Genomic DNA, 27,024 nt, shown 5'->3' with positions numbered 1-27,024 from the left:
CTGTAGGATGTGCTTGTTGTTGCTGTTCCACGTTGGCATGTGGAAGATTTGCCGATGGAGCTTGCTGATTAGTTGGCTTAGCTGATCCAGCAGTGACTGTATTACTTGTATTGTTGTTATTATTTACTTGTATTGTTGTTATTATTGGTTTTTTGGTCATCTAAAGCCCTCTTTTTATTCCTGGAATAAACAGCAATATTAGGATCAGCACCATTTATACCACAAAATTCATCTACTTGTTAATTTAGGAATGAAGCATCCGTGAGAGGTACATCTTGTTGTTGCTCCATTTCAGCCTTAGGTGTATGCTGCATAGTTGTAGCACTTTGTACCATCAAATCTTGATTAATCACACCATTGGAACAGGTAGCTTGACTATGAGGTTGATTACATGGAAAACACCACTCATATTCAATAGCCATATTATTTTGCATTGGTACAGGTACTATATCTCTTACCGGATTTGCAGCATTTAGGGGTGTTGGATTGTAAGGCCCATATGGTCTCTGATTTATGCTCTGTTTATTTCCAGCATTGTACCCTTGAAAATTTTGCCTATTTTGGGGCTGTCCTTGGTTTTGTTATTGATATCCTTGATTGTTCTACTGCTGGTAATCTTGGTTCTGCTGTTGGTAACCTTGGTTCTGCTGCTGGTAACCTTGATTGCAGCAAAATTTTGTGATTGAAAAGGTTGCCTTGGCTGAAACTGCTGCTTTTTGAGATTAACCAATTCATTCCCGAACGTCTGCATTAAGTTTTCAATCTTTTGTTGACTTTGTTTAATCTCTTGCAGCTCCTGAGAAGGTCCTACAACAGCTATTTCTTGGCTGGAAACAACTGGTAATGAGTTGAAAGATGGCATTTGAAAAGGCATATTTGGCTGTATATTCCGAAAAATAGGTAAAAGAGGCCTAGGAGCAATTTTACATGCCTGTATGAGGCTATTTTCTGCCCTTATTGATATAGCAAATGCTTGCGGCAGCATATTACCTCCCATAACTGAATCATGACAGAAATGTCGTTGTTTAAACTCTTAAAAAAGTACAAAAATGCATGATCAGCACTTGGTCTAATAGCAGCAGGTATCCTATCCCACGTCCTTTGAAAACATGTATTGAAATCAGTCATCTGTTCTTGTGGAGCCCTTTTTATAGTTGTCAGTTATTCTACCAATGACAAATGATCAAATTTGTCTTCAAAAAATTTCGTGAATGCATCACCCAATTCATCCCATGTGCCTATTGAAGCCATCGGTAAACTTTTGAACCATTCCAATGCTTTCCCCTTGAATGAAGCTGCCAATAACTTGATTGTTACGTTTTTTTGTGTCACATGATGAACGTTGCATAGAATTGCTATATCTCTAACATGCTCAAAAGCTGTAGTTTGGCTTTCTCCGGTAAAATATGGCACTCCTTTTAAAGCTGCTAAAGAAATGTCATTATGCTGCTGGAGATTTAAAGGACTTCCTTGATTAAAGGGAACAAAAGCAAAATTTCTTGGCTATGCCATTAATGGTAGCTGATAACTTATCTGTTGTTGATGTATTAAGGCTACAGCTGTTAAACTTGAGCTTGCTGTTGTATCTGCAAAAAATGCAAAAAATTTTGATTCAGAAGGCTCAGTTCTCCAATTGGGACTTACTGAAAACGTGTTGCGGCTTTTCCTTTGATAAACTCGAGTATCCTGTGTTGATTTCTGATTTCTCTTTGCTGGTTTTGTTCTAGCAAGGGTTCTCCCATGCCTTTTAGGTGTTTCAAGCTGCAGATATTCAAATGTACTTGAGCTTCTGATTTGTACCTTTCTCATTAACAGCACTGATCTGTACTTTTCTTTCCCACATAGTCGCCAGATATGCAGATTAAAAAAAAAAATTAACCCTGTTGTTTGCACATCAAAAACAGCAACTTCCTTAAAAAATAAGGCAAGTGTCCCACTGAGCGTGCCAAAAACTATTATCTCCAAAATCTGCACCCTAAAAATTTGCTTTAAGTCCTAAAACTCGCAGCGATTTTGGAGAAACATGGGATCAACCAAAAGTTGTGGGTAACCTATGACTTGGTTGAACCTCCGGATTCTAGGCCGGTTACTATATGATATATCTGATGCCTTACTTGTACTAATGGAGAAGTGAAAAACTTAGATGGAAAAGGGTAAAAAGACAACCTTAAACACGAAAAATTTAAAGAAATAAGGTGATACACCAAGATTGATAACACAAAGCACTGCTATACCTAAGACACAATGAAAGTTTTTGACAAATAATCACAAAAACCCCTACTTGAAGATCTTCTAATTCATATCAATAATTTAAGAGAAGATTTATGAACTTGAAAATATACGAAAGGAAATTAATCACAATCGAATATATCAATAATGGAAACACAACTCAAAACCTATCAAATAGCTATCAGATAAGAAGATGCAAGATAAGACATAATTTAGAAAGGTTTATTATTAAAACACAATTTGAATAACATCAATCACCTTAAAGCATACAACGAAATCTGTCAATTCCACAACTGGTTCCAATGAAAACTTTATTTCAATCAAAGGCCCAAAAAACAGTACATCTACATAATAGCTCATAATAATGAAGAAAAAAGGACTAAGGAAAAAATCACATAAGCATCCTTCTTCTCTCAAAATCTGAACCCCTTCCTCAAAAATAAGAGGAGTATATAACAACAATACAACTGTCTCAAAGCAGGAAAACTGGGTTGGAATAATGAGTTAACTCATTATTAAGAACCTCTAAAAACTCCAAAAACATGCTCAAAATATCTCGAACTAAGGTTCCACCAACCATGCATAAGAAAAATCTAAAAACGTCCCCCAAACTGCCACAAATCACTCCATAATGCACTTTGAAGTCTTCAGTCTGAACTGTGCCTCTAAAAATAACAACTGAAGTTGCCCCTTGAAATTTGGCATTAAAAAATACCAAGTCCTCCTTTAACTCGTTTTGACTCTTGACTTATTATTATTTTTCTTAATTGCATGAATGTTATTATTTTAATAATTGATTTATAGAACATCAATTATAAAAATATAATTACAATTTTTTAATACTTATGCAATTAAGAAAAATATATATAAAAAAAAATTAAAGTCAAGGATTATTTTTATTTTTACAATTGCATTCAAAAATTATTATTATCCTTTAGTTGCTTATAAATTATCAACTAAAGAATAATAATATTTATGTTTGTATGTGATTGCAATGCGCTAATATTACACAAACATTATTTGATAATTCTATATTTTAAAAAAAGCACCCCTCCTTATGCCACGGATCCGAAATCCTATCAAATGTGATTAAGGAAACGACAAAACAGGAAGAAAAGGGTCTTATTTTGTCATTTGGCTTTTGATCTGCTTGGAGTTAAAGCACGGCAATAGGGTTATTGCAAACCCTAGCCGTCATGGCATTTTCATCTGCGATTTTTCTTTTGTTCAGATGCCATTTCATGTACCCTGTTGCTGTTAGACTCCTTCTACTGGTGCATTTTCTTGTTTGGTCTCTATTATGGTGTATTTCTACTCTCCAGCATGAAAACGAATGGATTTAAAGGGAGCCGACTCGTGTTTGTTGTTGCTTGGACACCATTTCCGCATTATTTTTGTTGTTTTAACAAGCTTGGAAACACACGACTGGTATGAATAAAAAGTCTTTGCTGTAGCCGTGGTTCATATGGCATCTGCTGTACGCTGAAAGTAATTTTTTCTTTGTGGGTTTTTTCTCTCCTCATTCGCTGGAACACTATGAAGCTCCTCTGCTCTTCTTTGGCCGCAAGCTCTGATAGCATGCTGGAAATAAATGATTTGTTGCTGTAAGTGACTCTCTTTCCTTTACTTTGAGAATTGGGTTTTACCTTCCATGATCATGGTGGTAATTTTCCTTTTCATTTGAAAGCGCCATAAGTTTTTATGATGGAGTAACAGAGTTGCTACCCTTCATTTTTCTCCATACGGGTTTGAAAACTAAAAGAATATTTAAAATACTACCTCAGATCAATGGTTTCTAATGAAGTTTTTTTTCTGCTTGTTTTGCTTTTTTAAAACATTTTCCACTGTTTTGTTTCTGCTGGAAGCTACTATGTACATAGATGCTGTGTCTACCTCAGATCTGTGCCATATTTTTTGGATCTACTTAATTTCCCTGTTGAAATGCAGCTGTACTTTATCCATGCCGGATTCTGCCTGTTTGTTGTAATATCAAACTTCTTTATTGATGGCTCTTGCTATGAGTGAAAATAGACTTCATGAAATATTTCACTACAGATTTATTCATTGCATCAATGGTATATCGCTGTAGCGTACTTCTCCATTTTTCTTTCTTTCATCAAACGGCATACTTCTTAAAATTCAGACCTGTGATATTATAGTTCTATATATGCACACTGTGATATTAAAAAAGATATTGTTGGCCATGCTGTAACACATCAGAATAGATATATATGCTCTTGACTTTGTTTCGGATTCCTTTTAATCTCACTTCTACTAGCTGCCTGCTCTAATCTTTATCTGAGAATGACAGTTAATTTGCTCACTCTACTCTCTGTTAGCTGTTTATGCATTTCTTGATATGCTTCTATTGCTTTTACACCTGTTTAAAGTAAAAGGTTTCAAAAACTAACGCTAGTTTGTCCCTTTAATACTTTTATTCTGCTGTTCTTTGTATGCATACCAATCTTACCTGCTACACTTATCCTGTTTTCACCAATTTTTATAAGTAAAAGTTTTCAAAACAAAAATGAATTGTCCCTTTAATACTTTTATTTTTCCGTTATTGATCTCTCTATCTGCTGATGTATGCCTGTATTTCAATGAGATCAATAGCGTATAGGATAATGAAAGTGAGATGAAGTGAGCTATCAGCATTGCTTAGATCCATTGGATCTAACCATTTCTTTTATGGATGCAGGAATTGGAAGCACGAAAAGGGCGAGATCTGGAACGGCAAGAATGTGGATGCAGATGGACGCCGCTTCACTGGTCATTACAGGCAATGACTGGTGCCCATGACCTTTTTCTCCTTTTACTTTTCCTTTACGTTACTGATTTCAGTATGATATAGGTGTATATCAGCACATAGGGACTAATCTCACAGTCAGATGTGTGGGAGAAATTTACTTTCAGCATTTTAATTTGTCATGATTTGCTCCATCGTACAAACATTGTATATTATTTCAAAATCAATAAAATACTTTTCTTTAATGCATTTCTGAAAGTTACTTGAAAGTAATAAGCATATATGTTTTCCTCCATTTGAACATGTGTGAAAATTGAGCAACAATACCTACTGCTTTACAAATAGGGGCAGCATCAATATGTGGCCCCCACCTCCTCAATGGCCTCACATAGCTGGGTATGTAGAAATTTTGTATTCTTCTCTTGCCCTGAAGAGTCTATTATCTTCAAAAAAAAAAGCCCTTTACTACATGTTACCATGATATTAAGTAATGGAGATTTCTAGTACCTGGCCACCCATCCATCACAATACTACAACCCTTTACATCCCACGCTCTTTTCATTGGTGTCATTTGTTCATCTAATCAAGCTTTGTCTTTATCGATTAGAGAAGTGTGAAGCTTTTCATATCTAGGTGGTTTATACCCTACTGGTACATTATGGATAGCTTGGACCATCTCAGTGTAAAAAGGTAAGCGAGCAACATTAAATGTTATTCCCTTTGCATAAAAGAATCGTGCAATTGATGCATCAACTACGTCTCAATACATTAAGCAATCATCAATGGGGTTTGAGCTGCCAACGTGTGGTCTCTTGTGAGCATATTTAGTTGTTACATCTATAGAGGAGATATTCACATCTAAATCTCTATTGACTCTGATTAAACCCTATTGTTGAAGCATGAAAGCTCTTACTAGCAATAGCAACTTTCCCCTCAACCCTTTCTTGCTCCCTCATAACATCATACTATTTTGTCTCATTTAATCAAAGCTCAACACCTTCCCCCCTTATGTGAAGGAAATGAGCCTTGCGACACAATCAACATACTTCCACAATAGATACAACCCTTGCTTTCCTCGCCTAACATTCCACATGGAAAGATAAAAATAAAATATTACTGTTAATTATTTTGTCTAATACATTTTGAAAAAAAAAAAAATACATTCTCAGATTTTGTTTTAGTTTGAGTTTTTTGTTTCAATAATGCAATTTGTGATAGGCAAAAGCCTACAACACAACAATAACTTGTGAGCCTCTCATGTGGGAGGTCTTGGGTTCAAATCTACCCAAGCTTGACATATAATAATAATTAATTCCAACAAATAATAATTAATCAAGGCTTCAACCATTTACCAATCAAAAAATAATAATAATTCAATTTGTGATTTTTAATTGTAGTTGTCTGTAGACTATTCTTAAGTTTTATAATTCATAATGTTATTTAATATATCATATTTCTTTATTTTAAGTTTTTAACTTCTTTAATTTTATTAAAATAATACTAATTTAAATTTTAAACTATATGTTTAAACGTTAAACTTTAATTTAAGAATTTAAGCCAAAATGAAATTTTTTACTACAGAACAAATTTTACTATTTATACCAAATGGTATAATCAAAATGAAATTTATTGTTTATAGTTATATGGATACCAAATGGAACAATAAAATTTATTATTTTAATTTAATTATACTATAGTACAGTGTTACACCGGCACCAAGGTATGGTAGTGTAGGGGGATGTTGGGATGAGTTTCGAGTGCTGGAAAAAAAGTGCCTTAATTTGGGGATGGCAGAGTGCAATGGTGGGTTGGGGGGAAGGGGAAAGGTTGCATAATAGACATATATGACGTGAAATGCTAATTATGAAATGATACTTCAATATATTTGTTTATGCCAATATAGTAGAAATATTGTCAACAAAATATGCATATAGAATTCAAAGTGTTATCATCACATTTATCTTAGTAATTGAAACAATACACAAGACAGTAAAATATATCTTTTACTAATTGTACCAAGCACAGTTACATACCCACACCAGTGATTGTTCAAAATTACCATACCATTCTATTCTATTTGCATACTACATATAGTCCTCAAGTTGGTTACTAATACCAACTGACACAACCTTTGATACAAACTTCTAACAACTACTTAATTACTTTGTTGTGAAATTACCCACTACTATCACATACCAAATATAGTTGAATATAGAAAATTGAAATGTGATTCACAAACCATAAGTTCAAACTTGAAACTTGAAACTTCATAACCAATGATCATTTTACATAGTAACATACTCGTAAAATATTTAAACATAATAATGATAACGATAAATGAAAAATATAAATCATACATAGTACCATGTAAGTCAAGTTTCAACCATTGACTATCAAATGACAAAAATGAAAGATTGAAAACATTGATCAAATATGATATATCATAAAGATGCTCATGATTACAATAAGCAAAGTAGCATGAAACAATGAAATGAAATAATGTATCATGGCCATATCAAAGTGAGTACAATCAACAAAATGTTAATAATGAGAATGTAAGGGAAGGAGCTCTCTAATCCTCCCTTATACTAAAGTCCTCATCACTATAACTACTAGACTCCTCATGGGTAAGATCTTGATCCTCCAAAGGAACACCAACTAACCCTACATCAGTTTCTACTGCATCGTCACCTTCATCAATCTAAGTCCGATCCTCTAGCTCTACATCCCATCGTGCTACTGAGCTCTCCTTGTACTCGCATGTTTTGCGATCTTTGAGCCGCAAGAAACCATGTACAACAACAAACTTCTCTACTATCCTAGAGGTAAGTTTGTTCCTCTTAATGGGATGAAGCTATAGGTAGACTAGTTCCTCTCTGCAGCTAAGGAGCTAGAAACTCGAGATAACAAGGTTGAAAGTTACAACTTACAAACAAACATTCATACAATTTGTCATAAATGATAAATCAATAAAGTAAAATTCTTCAAATTGAGATTATAAAGGGGTGGAACTACAAGCATGAGAAAGGAATCCAATAGCTAGTGAGGTGATCTTTGATTTCTATGATCCCTGATATTTCCACCCCAAAATGGGATTCTTCTATGCCATAGTTTTGTAATCTACCTTTGCAATATCTGAGTATCCTACAAGTTACAAGTTTACAACATAATATTAAAATTAGTTATAACTTATGAGTAATAATTAAAAGAACTTAGAACACTGAATCAAGAATTAAGGATTACCTGTACAACTGGCAAATTCCAACCACTCGTTGCGAATCTCACTAGCAATCTCACTATCATGCATCCTAGCAATGCACCAAAAGAAACAATTCTTCACCTCATCATCCTGAATTGGTGTGACTCTACCAAGCCTAAGCATGTACCACTTCACGTTCAATGCATAGGCAGCCATGTGCAAAGAAGTGTTCAACTTCTCCCACCTATGGTGAATGATAGGTTGAATATGCTCCATATAGAATGCTAGAGTGGGGTCTCTCTCATGCACAACAACCTACATCTACCCAAGTATGGAATCAATGCACTCATAAACCTTTCCAAGGCTAGGTGTATCTACATCTCCATATCTATTCACCTAGAACATTGGAGTAATGATGGAGACTACATAATTTGCATCACTCCAAAACTGACTGCTCTTCATTGTTTCCTTTACCCTCTTCCTCTGCTTTGCATTCTTGTGTCATAACCATGAGTTGCAATGACTCTTGTAACTCAATCATTCTCTCCAAAAGAATAAAATATGAGGCGCATCTAGTCTCAACTAGTTTCAGGAACTACTTCTTTGCGAAGCCCCTGAAAAGTGCATGTGATGTATGGTGATTGCAGACAAACATTTGCACCTCTCTCCCATCATTAACCCCCCCATCCAATCCAATCAATTTTCTCCATGTCTTTGAGTACATTATTCATGGCACACAACATGGAGTCCACCAAATATGCCTATAGGCTACATTACCAAGCCACCCTACAGCTTTGCACACGTGTTACATCTGTCACAACTTGGACCAAATTTTGTGGCCCAACCTCCTCAAGGGCATCCCTAAGCACACAAAACTGAAAATCAACATCTTTACGACGCCCTGAACAATCAACTACCCTCAAAAAGTTTGAGCCCTCGGTGCATGCAACCATAATGTTTATGAGAGGACGATGACTAACGTTCGTCCACCCATCCATGATAATGTTGCAGCCTAATTCCATCCAACATGCCTTCATCTGCTCCATCAAGATCCCAACCTTGTCATAGGCTCCATCCAACACCGTGGTCCTCAACTTGTGGTCACCTGGTGGCAAATATGATTGCCCTCCTTCTTTCGCCACCATGTCATTCTCACAAAATAGGGAGATCGAGCCACATGCGTTGGGATGCCATTGTAAAAGAAAGAATCACCAATGACATCATCTAAGCACTCCTTTGTGTGCATGTTAAATAACTAAGCAATGGGGTTACTACCACTAGGAATTCCACTTGCTTTTTGTTTCTCCCTCCTGCTATCCCCTATTGCACTATGTGTAGATGAAGGAATGGATGGTGTAGGTGACATAGAGCCTGCTCTCTAATGGAAGATATGTGTAGATATATCTCACTTCCCCTGTAACCAATGTATATTTTGTACCTGTTGCCTACCAACCAAAGATTTAGGCACTGGGACTGTAGTATCATTAGGAATGCCCATAATTTTTTCACTTCAATTTTGTCTTTCACATTATTAGAATCTACCAAGAATAGGCATGAGCTCACATCATAACCAGTCCCAAAAAGGTGTTCATAAACTCTCATAATACTGCTAAACTATTGTATGCTACACATATTACTCTTCCATTTCTGTGTGCCACCACCTGCAGCTGTAGGGAGTGTAATTCTCATAGTAAATTGTTTTAGAGGAGACTTTGGATTGTAAGGACCCCTAGAAAACTTTGCCAAAATCTCCGAAGGAATATCAATAGAAGGCACCCCTGGTGCAATATAAGGAGACTCCAAATCAAATTGGGCATCTACATCAGCCCCATCATCACTTCCTTCGGGCTCATTCAAATGCACTTCCCTCATTAATTTCCATGTCTTCTACTCTTTGACTCGATGCCATTTAGAAAACTGCATTTCACAAAATAAAAATGATTATGAATCATGATACATTTCAGCCTAATTTATTAATAATTATAATATTACTTTTAAAAAACATTAAAACAGACTAGTTCAGCCTACTTGAAACTTTAGATATTTAAAAAATAGTAAAATAAATATGTTTCAGCCTATTTTAATAACAAAACATTGTAATTAAAATTATAGAACAATATTAATAATAAAATTTATAAAACAATAACATAAAAGTCTAAAACTGTCTAGTATCAACAAGATTCAAGAATCAAGAATGAAACATTCAAAAATGAAATGCAAAGCTGAAAGTAAATACTAAAAATAAATTCTAGAATCTAAATTTCTAAAACAAAAAAATAGTAAAATAATATAAGCTACCTTGAGCTTGATGAATCACTTATAAAATTAAAATCTTCTTGCTCCTCTTATTCCTCTTGATCTTGCAATCCTTTGTAATATCATTCACTAAGCTCTCCCAAACTCCTCCAACCTCATTTTCTCACTTTGCTCCTTGCTGCTCCAAAGCAATGAAATGTAAATATAAAATAAAAATGAGGTGTATTGGCCTAATTAAACCTTGAAAGAGACCTCATGGGACCCACACCCAATTAAGGTTCCCATGTTACAAAAAAAGAATTAAAAAGAATACAAAAAAACTTCTTTTTTTGGTCTTTTTCACCTTGGCACTAGATGCACCCCACACACACTCGAATGCGCACCCTCGCACCCCTGCACTCAGCACACACCGGATCCCCGCATCCTATCTGAGTAAGCTGACCGGTGCGGCAGCATTTTGGCGGCGGTGGCGAAGTGCAACGCACCCACACCCAAGTCATACCCGCACCCAATGCGGCATGGTTTTTCCTATGAAGTTTGAACATTTTACAATTATTTTTATTAAAACAATCTTTTTTTTTTGGGACTTTGCTTGAAAATGGAAATGATTGATTTTTTTTAACATTTTACACTACTTGGCTTTTTCTCTGTCTGTGAGTCTTCTCAAGACTAGCAAAAACTATCAACTCTTGATGTCTCTATCTCATGTTGATCTCTTTGTCTGCTCGAAAATGGCACAATCTGCCTTTATCTACGACAGCCCTCTATCTACATCAGCCCTCTTTGTAACAATGAAACAATGAATGGCTTGAAAATGATAAAAAATGCCAACTACTAGCATCTTTTAATGTCATCAAAACAATGAAATAAATACTCTTTGGCTTCTCACATAAACTCAACACTTCCCTAGCGTAAGGTCATTCTTTTGGCATTTAATGCCAATGTGAGACTCTTTTTACTGTTTTGCCTCCAAAAAAAATTATTGATGTTGATGTGGCATTTTTTTCCTGCAGGGTACATGACCCAGGGAGTACCCAGTACAGGAAATGTGTCCCAGTAATGTAATATCCCCACTATTAGGGTTAATTTGAGACAAGTAATTCCTGCAAAATAATGGTTAGAATCACAACAATAACAAAACTAACTATATTACTCTACCTTCTAATTTAACCCCAATCTTAAAGACGTCTCCAAGTCAAGCTTCCTAGCTCATAGCTACCTTGTCATCTTCCTGGGAACGCACCCCTTAAGATTCTTCTTGGACAGGCATCCTCTATCCAAAGCGACTCACATATGCATATGTTGACAACTTCAGAATATTCTAGTAGGTCAATTATTAGCGATGGCGAACTATGGAGATCTTAAATATCTCACATGCTGCATGTTACGATATCAACACTCGGCCATGTTAGACAATGGAGATCTTAAATATCTCGCATGCTCCATGCTACGAGTAACATTGGTAACCATGGTATTAACCTCATAGGTTAACACAATATTATCCACAAGTATGATTCATTAATATAAATAAATTCATAAGTATAATTAAACAAATATTTTTCATAAACATACCTTTCTTACCACCTTCTTTTCTTGGTCCATGTGGCTCTATCCTTAGTTGGCCTTTCAATGAATTATTCCTTCTAGATTATCTCAACTCTATATTTACCATAGTTCCAAAAATCGCCATGAAATCGCTGAAATCGCCGAAATCGCGATAAGATTCATGGCTCCCGATTTTTTTGGAATCGGAAATCGCTGGTGGCGATTTTTTCTTGTGAATCGCTTGAATCGCCAAAATCGGCGATTCATGGCAAAAATCGCCAAAATCGCCATCGTGAATCTCCAGAAATCGGCCGCGGCAGCAAGGATAGAAAGTTCAATTTAAAAAAAAAAACACATGTTTTATTTGCTTTCTAAGTTGACTTTCCTCTTTGTTATAACCCTAAAGAGCCTTCTATTTGCTTAGTATGAGTAGAAGAGAGGAAGAGTGAGAGAGAAGAAGAGAAAAGAGAATCCATAGGTTTCCAACCGGCAAGAAGGAAGAGCACCAAAGAGATCAGAAGTCCATTTGGGGAGGTCATAAATTGCATTGGGAGCATTAAGGAGTCAATATCAACACTCCTCAACTCATTTGCAAAAGGTAAGTGTTGGTTTTTTTTTTGCATGTTAGTGTAGTATGCATTTTTTGTTAAATTTTTTTAGTGTTTATTTGCAAATCTTGAATGTTTTTTATTTTTACTAAATTGCAAACTAGGGTTTGTTGTTTTGTAGTTTTTGTTTATTAGTTGCAAACTTTGATTTTTTACATGAATTTTTTTATTGCAGCAGCCCTTTGCTTTCATTTTCCAATTTCCACAATGGGTAAAAAAGATGAATGTTGGAAATATAATGAAGAGTTTCCTGGGAGAACCAAATATCAAACAAAATGTATATTTTGCAAAGAAAAAATAAATTCGGGAGGTATCTATAGATTGAAATACCACATTGCTGGCATACCTGGCCATGATGTCACAGTTTGCACTCAACAAACCGCTGAGGCAAAACGCTCTTGTTTAGTGGCATTAGAAAAAATTGAACAAGACAAGTTGACTAAGAAAATGCAACTTGAAGGGTTAAGAGGTATTGGCTCCCGTGCTCCCACATCCGCAACCGCATCTACATCTGCAAGTGCATCTGCATCAGCTTCCGCATCTGTAGGTTGTGTTGGAGAGGGTTCTTCTAGGCCTCCTTTTCATCCTAGTGCTAGTGCTCATGTGAGTGTTAGTGGTAGTCGGTCTCATACTGAGACAGAGTCCAACACCAACCTATTGCGGCCTAGAGTGCGGAAAAACAGAATGGATAGTTACTTTGTGCCCCGCACTACTCCTGGCTCCCAACCCACACTTGAGGGCATGGGTTTGAACAAGGAGATTCATGATGCTGCCAGAAAAGAGATTTGCAAATTCTGGTACTTTTGCAACATTCCATTTATTGCAGCCAGGTAATTGATTCTTTTTTCTTTGTTATCTTCAAAGTTAAAGTTAAAAGTAAAAGTAAAACTTTAATTATATCTACTTGTTTTATGATTTTAGTTTTTGACATCTAAATTTCTAATCAATATCATTATCTATTTGTGACAGGACTCCTTATTGGCAGAACATGATAGATGCAGTTACCATTTGTGGTCCGGGGTTTAAAGCCCCAACTGAGGCTGAGTTGAGTGGATACCTCCTGGAGGAAATGGTTGAGGATATGAGGCATGAGCTTGAGGACAACCGAAAGGAGTGGATCGAAAAGGGTTGCACCATCATGACTGATGGTTGGACAGATAGGAGGGGAAGAACACTCCTCAATTTTCTTGTATCCTGTGGAGGTGATTGATCATTCTACTTTCCTACATACATAATTTTGAATCGTGATTGACTATTTCAAATTTTGATTGTTGATTGCTAATAGTAATTATAATTCGTTGTTTTGTTACTTGTAGGATATACCATGTTCCTCAAATCCATTGATGCTTCTGCTCATGTAAAAAACGCCACATACTTATGTAAGGTTATTGAGGAAGTTATAGCAGAGGTGGGGGAACAACATGTGGTGCAAGTGGTGACGGATAATGCAGCAAGTTATGTTGCTGCAGGTAAACTTTTAACTTTTTAAGTTTTGAAATAAATTTATTTGAATTTTGAACTTTTTCTAATTCTAACTTAGAATTTCTAAGTTTCCTAAGTTCTAACATGTTTGAAATTTGAATTTCTAATTATCTTAAAATTGTTGTAGGCAAACTTTTGATGGAGAGGCACCCCACCATATTTTGGTCCCCTTGTGCAGCACACTACCTTGACCTCATGTTGGAGGAAATTGGCAAACTTGAGTGGGTCAAGTCATGTGTGGAAAGGGCAAAAAACATATGCAAGTTTATTTATAATCATTCATTTGTCCTTAGCACAATGAGGAAGTACACAGGAGACAAAGAGTTAGCTCGTCCAAGGATCACGAGGTTTGCCTCGAATTTCATCACCTTGCAGTCCTTGTTGACATCAAGGGATGATTTGAGGAGCATGTTTGTTGGGCGGGAGTGGATTTCATCTTCCTATGCTACAACCACTGCAGGAATAGATGTGGTGGATTGCATATTTGATGATGATGGTTTTTGGAAACCTGCTAGAGAAATCCTTAAGGTAATTTTATTACAATTTAACATTTAATATTTTACAGTTTACTATGCTAATTGTTTAATGATTTAGTTTTACCTTAAGTTATATTATTGAATTATTCTATGTTTAAGTTTTGACTCAAATTTTTGTTTTACTTTATATGTAGGCCACTGAGCCTCTTGTATCTCTCCTACGAACTGCTGATGGGGAGAAGCCCTCTATGGGCTACATATATGAGGGCATGGATAGGGCCAAGGAGGCCATTAGAGCTCAGTATGCAGGAGTGCAGGAGAAGTATGCCCCTATTTGGGACATCATTGATAGGAGATGGCAGAATCAGCTCCACAGACCCATCCATGCAGCAGCTTACTTTTTGAATTCGGCATTTCGTTTTCGTCTTGACTTCAAGGCGGATGAGGAGGTTCTCACCGGCTTATATACAGTGATCCAGAGGTTGAGTACTGATGAGGATAGCAGTGCTGCAATTATTGAGCTTGATAAGTTCAATAATAAAAAAGGGCCACTTTTCTCTAGCAGGGTAGCCATAGATGCTCGAGAAACAATACAGCCAGGTAAAAATTAAATAATATATTCAATGTTCATGAACCTAGATTCTAAACTTAAAGTTGATTATGTAATTTTAGAGTTAACTTGTAATTTGTAATTTGTAAATGAGACTAATTATTTTTATTTTCCCTTATTTCAGATAGATGGTGGCAAATGTTTGGGGCCACAACCCCAAAACTTCAAAAAATTGCCATTCGTATTCTGAGTCAGCCAAGCAGCGCTTCTGGATGTGAGCGCAGTTGGTCCATGTTCGAGCACATCCACTCGAAGAGGAGAAACAGGTTGACAGTGCAGAGGTTGAATGATCTTGTCTTTGTTCATTACAACCTCCGTCTTAGGATCAGACAGATTTTGGGCACTGACTCCTCTCCGATCATTCTGGAGGAGATTGATCCAGAATCAGAGTGGCTCACAGAGGTTGTAGATCCAGTCTTCACTGAGGAAGACCGTGCGTGGATTGACCAGGTGGATATAGAGGCTGAGGCAACTAGAGCACGTTCTTCAGGCATTGGTAGACGCACACGTGCACGCACAGACACAGGCCCTAGCGACATTCGTGAGCCCATCTTATATGCGGGAGATATGGCTCGACAGTCCTCTAGGACCTACATTAGACGCCTTGCTACTAGGCAGACTGGATACTCAGAGGCTGAGGCTGAGGCTGTAGCCGAGCTTGAGGATGATGTTGAGGATGATGATGACTATGAGCCTGAGGCTTGAGCTGGAGCCTTGTTTTTATATTTTGTTTACAGATATTGATACTGAATCATTGATAGACATATGTTTCAAACTTTCATGGCTCTTCATCTTAGATTCTTACATAAATTTATGATTTGATGTCTTATGGATCATCTTACATACATTCTATGATTTAAATCATTATGATCATTTGATTTCTATTTACTTCAGCTAGCCTACAATTTACATTTTAGATAACATAGTTACGTATGTGATGGATTTTATGTTCCATGTTTATGTATGTTAAGTTTTAACTTCTATTTGATGATGTTATAGTGTGCTTAAGTTATATTCAATAAAGGGTGCATGAAATAAGTTTTAAATTGTTAAAATCTTTAAATTTAAAGGGTTTTTTCAAATTTGCCGATTCATCGCCGATTCATTGCCGATTCACGATTCGATTCGGCCTTGCCGATTCCGATTCACGTTTCTTTGATATTTACTTTCCAAAATTCTTCATTTTCTAATTATGAGGAAAGGACAAAATATACTATTTTGTTTCTCTTTTTCCAAAAGTCACAACCTTTCATAATACGAATCCTTTGAAAAGTCACAAGACTTCATATTTATAATCCTTTCAAAAAGTCACGACACTTCATAACTAAAATCCTTTGGAAAAGTCCAAATACTTTATAATCAAGATATTTTTGAAGACTCGCAACTATTCATAATTATGGCCCTTTCAAGGATTCACATCCTTTCAATACCATTGATACCTCTTTAGGAAGTCACTTCCTTATTTTCTTCATATTACTTTCCTCTTCCATTTTTCCTCTTTGAACTCCTCTCTTTTTCTCTTCCTTTCTTTTCCTCTCTAAAATAAACTCTCCTCCCTTTTATATCTTAATTTTAAAGAGTCATGTCTATTTGTTAAACATCTCTTGACTTTTTATCAGATTTAGTTAATTTATATTATTCTATGTTATATTATTTATTTATTTACTTATTTGTGTTTATTTTATTTATTAATAATTATTAAATTCTATTTAGAAAATTAACATACTTTCTACAATATTGTCTCTTGTATTTAATTTAATTTATTTCTTTACTTATTGAAATTTTATTATTTTTTAATTATTTAAAATATAATACTAAATGTTATTTTATTAATAATATAGATTAAATAAATATTATTTTCTTGTTTTATATTTTAGTATTAGTTTTAACATAACTTTATTATTTATTTAATAACATTGTATTATCTAATAATTATTAAAATTCTTAAAATGGGGATATGACAGTCCGCCCTTTCTCAAATTGCTTGTCCTCAAGCAATTAGATAATTTCTTTTGTTGAGTTAAAATATATATTTCTTTTAGTCCAAATTATTAGGTTGCTATCATGGATATGTTTGAATCCTTTCTAATAGTCATTAACTTTCTACATTAGTCTTTCATATTAATTATTTTTCTAAATTCTCCTCAACCTTACAGGATGGCAAGATCATGCTCTGATACCACTATAATATCCCCACTATTAGGGTTAATTGGAGACAAGTAATTCTTGCAAAATAATGGTTAGAATCACAATAATAACAAAACTAACTATATTACTCTACCTTCTAATTTAACCCAATCTTAAGAACGTCTCCAAGTTGGGCTTCCTAGTTCATAGCTACCTTGTCGTCTTCCTGGAAGCGCACTCCTTAAGATTCTTCTTGGACAGGCATCCTCTATCCAAGGCTACTCACATATATATATGTTGACAACTTCAGAATATTTTGGTAGGTCGATTATCAGCCATGGCGGACTATGGAGATCTTAAATATCTCACATACTCCATGTTACAATATCGACACTCGGCCATGGTAGACAATGGAGATCTTAAATATCTCACATGCTCCATGCTGTGAGTAACATTGGTAACCATGGTATTAACCTCATAGATTAACACAATATTATCCACAAGTATGATTCATTAATATAATTAAACAAATATAATCCATAAACATACCTTTCTTACCTTCTTCTTTTCTTGGTCTGTGTGGCTCTATCCTTAGTTGGCCCTTCAATGAATTATTCCTTCTAGATTATCTCAACTCTATATTTACTTTCCAAAATTCTTCATTTTCTAATTATAAGGAAAGGACAAAATATCCTATTTTGTTTCTCTTTTTCCAAGAGTCACAACCTTTCATAATATGAATACTTTGAAAAGTCACAAGATTTCATAATTATAATCCTTTCGAAAAGTCAGAACACTTCATAACTAAAATCTTTTGGAAAAGTCCAAATACTTTATAATCAAAATATTTTTGAAGACTCACAACTATTCATAATTATGACGCTTTCAAGGATTTGCATCATTTCAATACCATTGATCCCTCTTTAGAAAGTCACTTCCTTATTTTCTTCATATTACTTTCCTCTTCCATTTTTCCTCTTTGAACTCCTCTCTTCTTCTCTTCTTTTTTTTTCTTCTCTAAAATCAACTCTCCTCCCTTTTATATCTTAATTTTAAGGAGTCATGTCTATTTGTTAAACATCTCTTGACTTTTTATTAGATTTAGTTAATTTATATTATTCTATGTTATATTATTTATTCACTTACTTATTTGTGTTTATTTTATTTATTATTAAATTCTATTTAGAAAGTTAAAATACTTTCTACAATATTGTCTCTTGTATTTAATTTTATTTACTTCTTTACTCATTGAAATTTTATTATTTTTTAATTATTTAAAACATCATACTAAATATTATTTTATTAATAATATAGCTTAAATAAATAATATAGTATAAAGCAATTAATAGACAAGATTCAACGCAAAACCATAAAAGTTTGATAATATGCGACAATGACTCTCTACAGAGAAAGACATCGGAGTGTTCCATAGATTGATGGCAAGTATTGGAAAGAATCAACATCTGGCAAATTGCATTGAATAGAAGGAGTTGAGACATAGATGATTGTCAGATAATTCCACGATCGTGACAAAGCAAACAATTACCTAGCATAACACAAATGAGTGAGTCAAAGCATAAGACGAAGGATATCAACCAAGGAATTATGATGAAGGAACACGAACACTACCAGAAGCGGCAACCAGAGGTATCGAGGATTAAGTCAGAAGCCTAGCAATTTAAAGATACTGATGAAGCATATCCAAAAAAGGGATCCTATGCGCAAGCAAATTCTTTGCCGGCATGAGAGACGGGGTTAAAGTAAAATTAGGGGGCCGATGAACTTCATATAAAGTTGATAATACTATAGCCCGATAATGTAAAATTCGTTGGTGCTATTAAAAGTAAATAAGTATAAAGTAATGCTTCACAGTTTAGAAGAGATGTAATTTATTTATGAAGAGACGTGACTCTTGAATATTTAAAGTATATATATGGGGCGGCGGTGAGTGAACAAAAATAATTTTTTCAATATTCAACGTCCATATATTCTGAAGAAGTATTTAGTATCTACTTGTATGGAGGAATAAGGGCTCAATATGGCTTTGTAATATGAATTCTATTATTTTATTTTTATAATAAAATAATGCGTCTTATGTTTATTCTTAAATGGCATGGAGATTTAAACTGCAAATGAATCGTCCTTTGTAATTAATTTTTTGGAATTTTGTATAAAATTTAAATGTCGGATAAGTGGGCATGGTCATTTAGCATCTTAAATGTGATCATCATAGATATAGTGAAATATTTAATTGTTTCTATATTTGTTTCTCTAACAGAGGAGTTAAAGTTCACTCTGGACTAATTTAAGATTGCATAAATATTTGATCTGTCACATCTTGATTATTTAATTGTTGGCAGTATAAGTGCATAAGAACTTTATAAAGTTGTATGTGAAAATTCATTGAAGTTGACTCTATTGCCCAAATGAGCAAAGGCACTAGTCTTTCTATTATTGAATTCAGAAAATCTATATGTTTCTTCTACAAGCATCAGATCCATTATTAAAACCTTATACAATTCATTCAATTCAAACACTCAGCATTAAGTTTTATTTTAATAAAGTTCAAGGACCTTGCCAGCCGGAGAACTCCAAAGCTTAAATTCGCTATAGAAAAGCTCTGAACCAAATTATCAGGTTCGAGAAGGTCTACCCACCTAGGTGTAGCAGAGCTTGAAATGTAGGCGAATCGAGAAGTATTCCCATTCATTGGCCAGAACTGATTGCGGAATCCTATCGGAGAAGTAGCAGGCTCTTGGATTTCCAATTTGTGGTTTTGGGAACCAATAAGACCCATACACTAGAAATCACCTATGGAAGACCTAGAGTCATTGCTTAGAAATTCATGAGAAACCAGCTCGCAAACTACAAAAGACCAAGAGTCACTACTTCGAAATCCATAAGAAACCAACTCACAAACTACAGATGACAAAGAGCCATGACTTAGAATTCCACTTTTGAACTTGGGTTTCCACAATGAAGATGTAACATTTCAACCACTTAAGCTTAACCTCTTGGACATTTTATTTCATATAATTTATTAATTTTCAGAAAATATCATAACATTGAACTTTTAACACTACAGATCCATTGGCAATGGAAATGCTCAAATACTAAATAGGCAATAAAAAAAATTCAAGGTAAAAAGGAAGTATCAAACAACCAACAACAATCCAAATCTATATGATAAAAGAAGAAAATATTTAATTAGAACCAAAACATGCATCAAAAGAAAAAGGAAACTTCACAGTAATCAATCAAATTTGACAAAGTGCATAACAAAATTGAAGGTAAGGACCAAAACTAGTAAGTTGAATCTTTCAACACTATAAATCCGTTTGCTATATGATGTGATTAGTGTTAGAAAGAGGGAATACTGGGGGGGGGGGGGGTTGAATCAGTATTCTACAAACTTCCGTCACCAACTAGATATAATTTATTACTTTGAACCATGCATAAGAAAGTAAACAAATAATGTTGAACAGTAAAACTAACCATGCACAAATAGAACTCATAACACCATATTTTGTTACCTAGGGAAACCCTAGCCAAGGGAAAACCCCGAGGGGAATGATGCCCACAAAGATATACTGATATATATATATTCCTTGTTAGAGGATGGACCCTGTTAAGAGTCTATAAACACATTCAGTACATAAGAGTCCTTGTTAGGAGACTTTGAATCCCTGTTAGGAGTTGTAGTACAATGTACACAAAAGAGCTCACTGCCCAAACATGCACTTCCAATTACAAGATGAGCTCACTGCCCAAACAAGTAATCGTTGATGTGAGTTTTTGTACCACTACATAACATATTAGTAATTGAATATCTGATACGGGGTATCAAACACACAATTCCTCTCTTGAAAAGTTAATGCTCATGGGACATGAGAATAACTCCAATGTTCCTTACACTTGTGGATACTCGCTCAGTTTTATTGATGTGATTTGCTGGTAATCACATAGGCGGCCTTACGCTATTCATTCAAGGATGACTTGGGTTTTTGGTAAGGTGGTGATCATGATTCGGTGTGGATGCCAAATGATGTTGATGGTGGAGGATGTAGTGCCAAATAATGTTGATTGCACGAGGAGGCAATAAGGCTTCTAATGACTTCTACCTTCCTAACTTTCTTAAAGTGAAATTCGACTACTCAACTACTCGCTATTCTACTCCTACTCCTATCAATGGAAAGATTAGCAAATAGACGAGGATCGAATCTAATGAAAGCTAACCAGTAGCTCCACTTCCATAGATGCAATGATTCAAAGGAAAAGAAAACTAGTTTACCACACAAGGCTCCCTAACCAATGGCTAAGATGCCAGTGGCCTAGTTGTAGATCCCTATCAAACATTCACTAATCATCACCATACAATTAGCCATCTACTTCTACTCTAACAACATGAAATGAAATCCTACTTTAATTTGAGAGATGAGAAGAACCATGCAATACACCAAAATGATCATGTATATCCACCATGCAAGCCACAACAATGAATAGAGAACAATTTTGATAGTATCTTCGCAACAATTCTCCAACATAACTCCCTCACAAATGAGAGCAAAATGGCCTTATATAGAGGCCAAAATGTACCACCGACAGTAGAGATAAAGAGGTGAAACCAACGATCCAGATTGAATCCTAGAAACCCTAATTAGGGTTGCTATCCCATCGGCCAATGAGAAGACGCCACCTCGTCAATGGACCAATAAAAAAAGTGTAAAAGTGGCAAGCAATGAGAAGGCACCAAAATGGTGGCCAATCAAAACTAGACACTTGTCCTATCCTAGGAAAAAGATAAATTGCCACTTGGGCTTACATCAAATGATCTTCTAACATAACTCTCCCTTTTTCTTTCATTCTTTTAGCTAAGGAAATGAACCTAGCTAGCCTTTCATTGACTTCTTCCATGGGAGGACAAGGTGTGTGTTTTATCTTGAGCTCTATCGATTTCATCACACTGTTTGCTACTTGAGTGTCTTCTCATGATTCTTCTCATACTCTTTTGCGAATCCAATAAACGCATTTAGGGAGGAAAAGGTGTTCAGATGTTTCTTCTTGATAGCAACATTTCCTAACCCATCCAATCTTGATCCAAGTCTTGTCTCATTGATATCCTCTTCTCTGGTGTCTTCAAAATCAAGCGTCACCCCAACGTCGCTCATCATGGTTGAAATGGAAGTGTTGACGTTTGGGTTGTGTTGTGCAACTGTCTTCTATATATCTTCTTTACTAAGGGGGATTGTCTTTCCTTTAGTGTATCCTTTATCTATAGCATATTTACTGTACCGACATTGGTATCGGTTACTCGCCTCATTTTCGAGAAGAAAGTTGTTTTGGACATCATATCCTCTTTGTTTTTCTTAGTGTTTGTTCCCTTAGGGTTCTTGCTGGAACTAACATCTACCATCCTAATGAAGTGGTAGATGATGAATGCAAGAAAAACCAAGGGAGACAATGTCTAGACGAGAATGAAAGAGAGAAATCAGCTTAAGGAACCCTTTCAACTCTAAATGATTTGAAGTTACCCTTTAACAATAGTCAGGTCTCTTTTTGGATTTTTACCTGTATCATGTTTACTGTATGGACATTGGTATCGGTTATGTAATGACCATGCTCAAATCTGATCTCAAAATGCTGATAAAGGTTCAAGAAAACACTTTGCATACAAGGGTCATATGACTGATATAAAATTTCAGTTTGCTTTTATGGCTCTTTCCTTCACTTAGCATCAATAAGAATGCTTGCAGGCAGACTCTGAATTGACTAAACAATGACCTAACATGAATGTGCAACTAATTTTGGAAATGTACAATGCATATATATGATCTAAACATGAGAAATGAACACCTACAGCCAACTAGCATTTTTACAAACAGTTGGTATGCAAACTAACTAGCTGATAAATAATGATATTAAATTGCTCAAATGACACCAGCAACTATTATCTCCTTAATTGCAATGAAATTTCTAATACAATGCTCATGAAATATGGCCAAGACTCTTGGCATTTATATGGATTACAAAAATGATAATGTTAGTATAATGCACACCTACAGCTGAAACTTGTAACACCTAAAATGCAATGCTAACAAAGGAACCTGGTTGTAGATGGCTGTAATAATTTTCTCTAATGCTGCCTTTTCTGCTTTTCTTTTTTCGATCTGCTTTTTTCATTTGCCTTTTCGGATCTGCTTTTTCACTTTGCTTTTTTCAAACTGTTTTTTTTGGATCTGCTTTTTTGGACTACTTTTTCAGATCTGCTTTTTCGGGCTGCTTTTTCGGATCTTCTTTTTCAGACTACTTTTTTGGAGCTGCTTTTTCGGACTGCTTCCAAAAACTCAAACCCTCGGGTAGTCTAAGTATACAAATTAAGCTCAACTTGAAATGGCTGAATACCACTTCCAAAGTGCAACCCTTCAGAAGGTTTTTCACTTCCTCAATTATGCAATCTCTTGAGAGGTATCATTCTCAAGATTATTCTGAATATTTGCAGACTATCAAGCTCCACAAATGCTTATAGAAGATGTAGTTGAGTTACCAAATCCCGTCTCCCCAAATGAGAGGCCAAGCCCTCTATTTATTTACTTTTCTAAGAAGTTACTAAGGACTTCTAGAAGCATCTTTTTCTAAGAAGTTACTAAGAACTTCTGGAAATATTCGTTATAAAATTTCATTATAATGCACTTTTATAATAAATAATTTTATAAATAAAAAGTGCAATCTCAACTTAAAATTATAACATGTAGGCCGCGTATAAAAAAAATAATGATAAAATAATATCTCCAAGAGCATAATAAGCCATCCAATTCTCAAATAAATGCTAGAATGACTCTCTCATCACAACCACCAGTCTACGAGAGTCCGTGATAGACTGATCCGGCACGCAAAACGATGTCAACCAAAACGGGGTCATCACAGGTTATTCGCCTCATTTTCAAGAAGAAAGTTGTTTTAGGCATCATATCCTCTTTTTCTTTCTTAGTGTTTGTTCCCTTAGGATTCTTGCTTGCACTACCATCCTCCATCTCGTCGCCCTATTACAGGATGGTAAAGTGGTGGACAATGAATGCAAGAAGAACCAAGGGAGACAATATCTACACAAGAACAAAAGAGAGAAATCAACTTAAGGACCCCTTTCAACTCTAAATGATTTGAAATTACCTTTACCAATAGCTGGGTCTCCTTTTTGGAATTTAGGATCAGACTTGAGAATTTCAAATCCCTTGCAAATCTTGAGGCTCTAGATGAAAAAAAATCAGAATTTTGTCCACTTGAAATTGCCCATGCATGTGCCAAATAATCAAACTTTATCACTTGTTTTCTTCACTAACAAAATCGTCCAATTTCTAGGAGAAAATTGCAGCCCCTCTTGAAAATCAAAAGTTTGTCTTCCACAAATTTCGGCTCCCACAAAATTCGGCAAGCAAGAAGAGTGCAGATCTCCCCTCAATCATGGAAAATCGCCAAACATAGAGATCTCTACCATGAAGAAATTTGCCAACAATAATGCCAATCTGCCCTAGCTAAATAAATCACCCAAAGAAGATGCCAATCTACCTTAGGAAAATCGCTCAAGGAAGAGAAAATCTGCTCCTAGCCAAAAATCGCCTAAGCACCAAAGAGGAGTGAGGAATGAAGAAATAAGGGGGAAGAGCTTCCTCTTATACCCCACTTGCCTCTCCTTCCTAGCTGGCTGATTGGGACCCTGGGAGCAAAAATAAATTAATTAGAACACCAAAACTGGCCCCCAATTAAATGCTAAGCCAAAATTAAACTTTGCCAAGATGAAATTTGCTTTTTTAAATTGCCAATTAGACCAAAATTGCAAAAAGAAAGTGAATAATGCCTTGGAGATGCTAAATATTTCCATTTAATGAGGATTTAGTAATTAATATGTCATTAAAATCGAATTTTGGCTAGTCAAAAGCCATTTTTCAACATTAAATTACCAATTTCATTAAAGGCTTAAAAAATTTCAAAGCAATTTTAATTCATTAGAGCCAATTTTTGCAAATCAATTCAAATCGATTTTGCTAAGAAAATTAAATTTGACAAAATAAAATCATTTCTAGAGTCTAAAATTGATTTTGCAATTTGATTTCATCTTCACAAAATTAATTTGCTCACCAACGAAAAAAATCGAGATTTTCCAAAAAATTCAAATCTAACAAAATTTCACCTTTTGAAAATTATCCAAATTTTCAAAAGAAATCGTCTAAGTACAAATTTTGCAATTTTATCCTATCGAGTGTTGTTCTTTGAAATTTTTGTCTGGCCTAAGGATGAAATTGGTTGTTTTTGGAAAATCAAGTTTAAACAAGGTGAAAATAAACCTAGCCCTCTTCCCTTCTGGCCTGAAGGCGTCCAAGACTTAAAGTTTTCAAAAATCAAATCAAAAAATTTGGACAATTTCAAAAATATGCCAAGGCGGCTGAAAAAAGGGGGTCCCCAAAGTTTTGGGGTGATGGTGTGAGAACCTCACAACAGTAATTAGCCTTTAAATTCCTCGAATGTAGAAGAATAAATGCTTGCAACTCTTTTTCAAATGATCTCTGACCTTAGCTCGATCTCGGATCATGAAATCAAGTTCTCAAAAACTTCACTTCATAAGATACAAAAATTCGCATTCATATTACTTCACATTCACTTCTGAATAATCTCGCAAGATGCCTTTGCATAAATACCATGTCTTTCACAAATTGTTGCTAGGTTGGCTAAGACCAAAATAAACTTTCCCAACTTAGAGTAAACATCTAAATTGGTCAAGTAATTATTCTGTAAACAAAATAATTCCTTTACCTTTCATTTCGATGTTCTGTACATCTTAAATATCTCTTTTCCATACTATCCGTACTAATGTCTGAGGTTATAGACATCATCATCAACATGTATATTGTTCCCATATATCTTCTCTTTCAAGAATAACATCGTATAAACAAATTATACATAAAACAATAAACTATTGTAAACCATTTCCATACCTAGACAATTTTTTGAGTACTAAAAAGCCAAGTATCTTTATTTCCAAGGTTTACTACAAGAATGTACATCATGTGTTGCCATTAATGACAACATTTACATATCTACATATGTCAACAATCTCCCCCTTTGGCATTGATGGCAATAAAGTAGAAAAATTTGCTAAGTATCAAAAACTTTTCCAAAACTTACAACATTACCATACTTACCATCTATTACAAATACTTCCTCTTACAAATGCTCCCCCTTTTGACATGACTACAAAATGCATAACTTATAATTTTCTCATACAACTTCTCCCCCTTTCCCCCTTTTATATCAATGACAAAGGTCGGAATGTCCAAAAACTATCAAAACTTGTCTCGTTGCCTCAAGCTAATATCGTCTTCATACAATCATCAAAATTTGCCTTTAGATTGTCCATACCTTTCTCCCATGTGTCCTTGACTGCTTCGGCAATAGTGAGAATTGCACATAAGGCATATGATGCAATCTCAACTGCATTAAGGTCGGAGTATATGAAATTTGAATAAGTGTCCTTTGCTTTAACACATTCCTCCAATTGTCCCTCGATGGTTGATAGTTTCAAAGCTATAGATTCTCTAAAATCTTATAATCTTCTCAAAATTTTCTCTTTCTCAAGTTGCAGTTTCCTAATGTCACTATGAATATTGACAACTTGTCCTTCAAAATCATCAACTCTGCTAGAGGGTTGTTGTAACTGACTTGTCAGAGCTTCCAAGTCACTTAGCTTCACCTCC

At 35.1% G+C, this 27,024-nt stretch overlaps 3 protein-coding genes across 3 annotated transcripts in view; 2 read left to right on the top strand and 1 right to left on the bottom strand.

Moving 5' to 3' along the window:
* The window catches only part of LOC149554829 (TLD-domain containing nucleolar protein), a 162,640-nt gene that overhangs the window by 50,862 nt on the left and 84,754 nt on the right, over positions 1 to 27,024 (bottom strand). The window lies entirely within an intron of this gene.
* LOC149554831 (uncharacterized) lies at positions 12,791 to 14,487 on the top strand. The gene is made up of 3 exons (XM_089833606.1): positions 12,791 to 13,413; positions 13,553 to 13,785; positions 13,900 to 14,487. The coding sequence occupies exons 1-3, from the start codon at positions 12,791 to 12,793 to the stop codon at positions 14,070 to 14,072; spliced, it is 1,029 nt and encodes a 342-aa protein (XP_089689732.1). The 3' UTR covers positions 14,073 to 14,487.
* Positions 14,474 to 15,913, top strand: LOC149554830 (uncharacterized). The gene is made up of 3 exons (XM_089833600.1): positions 14,474 to 14,593; positions 14,736 to 15,141; positions 15,276 to 15,913. The coding sequence occupies exons 1-3, from the start codon at positions 14,474 to 14,476 to the stop codon at positions 15,854 to 15,856; spliced, it is 1,107 nt and encodes a 368-aa protein (XP_089689726.1). The 3' UTR covers positions 15,857 to 15,913.

The sequence above is a fragment of the Cupressus sempervirens genome, chromosome 5, assembly GCF_028749045.1.
Source record: "Cupressus sempervirens isolate cs-2001-9-10 chromosome 5, ASM2874904v1, whole genome shotgun sequence".
Classification (NCBI taxonomy): domain Eukaryota; kingdom Viridiplantae; phylum Streptophyta; class Pinopsida; order Cupressales; family Cupressaceae; genus Cupressus; species Cupressus sempervirens.
The sequence above is the reverse complement of the archived record's forward strand: the minus strand, read 5'-3'. Positions and strand labels throughout refer to the sequence as shown.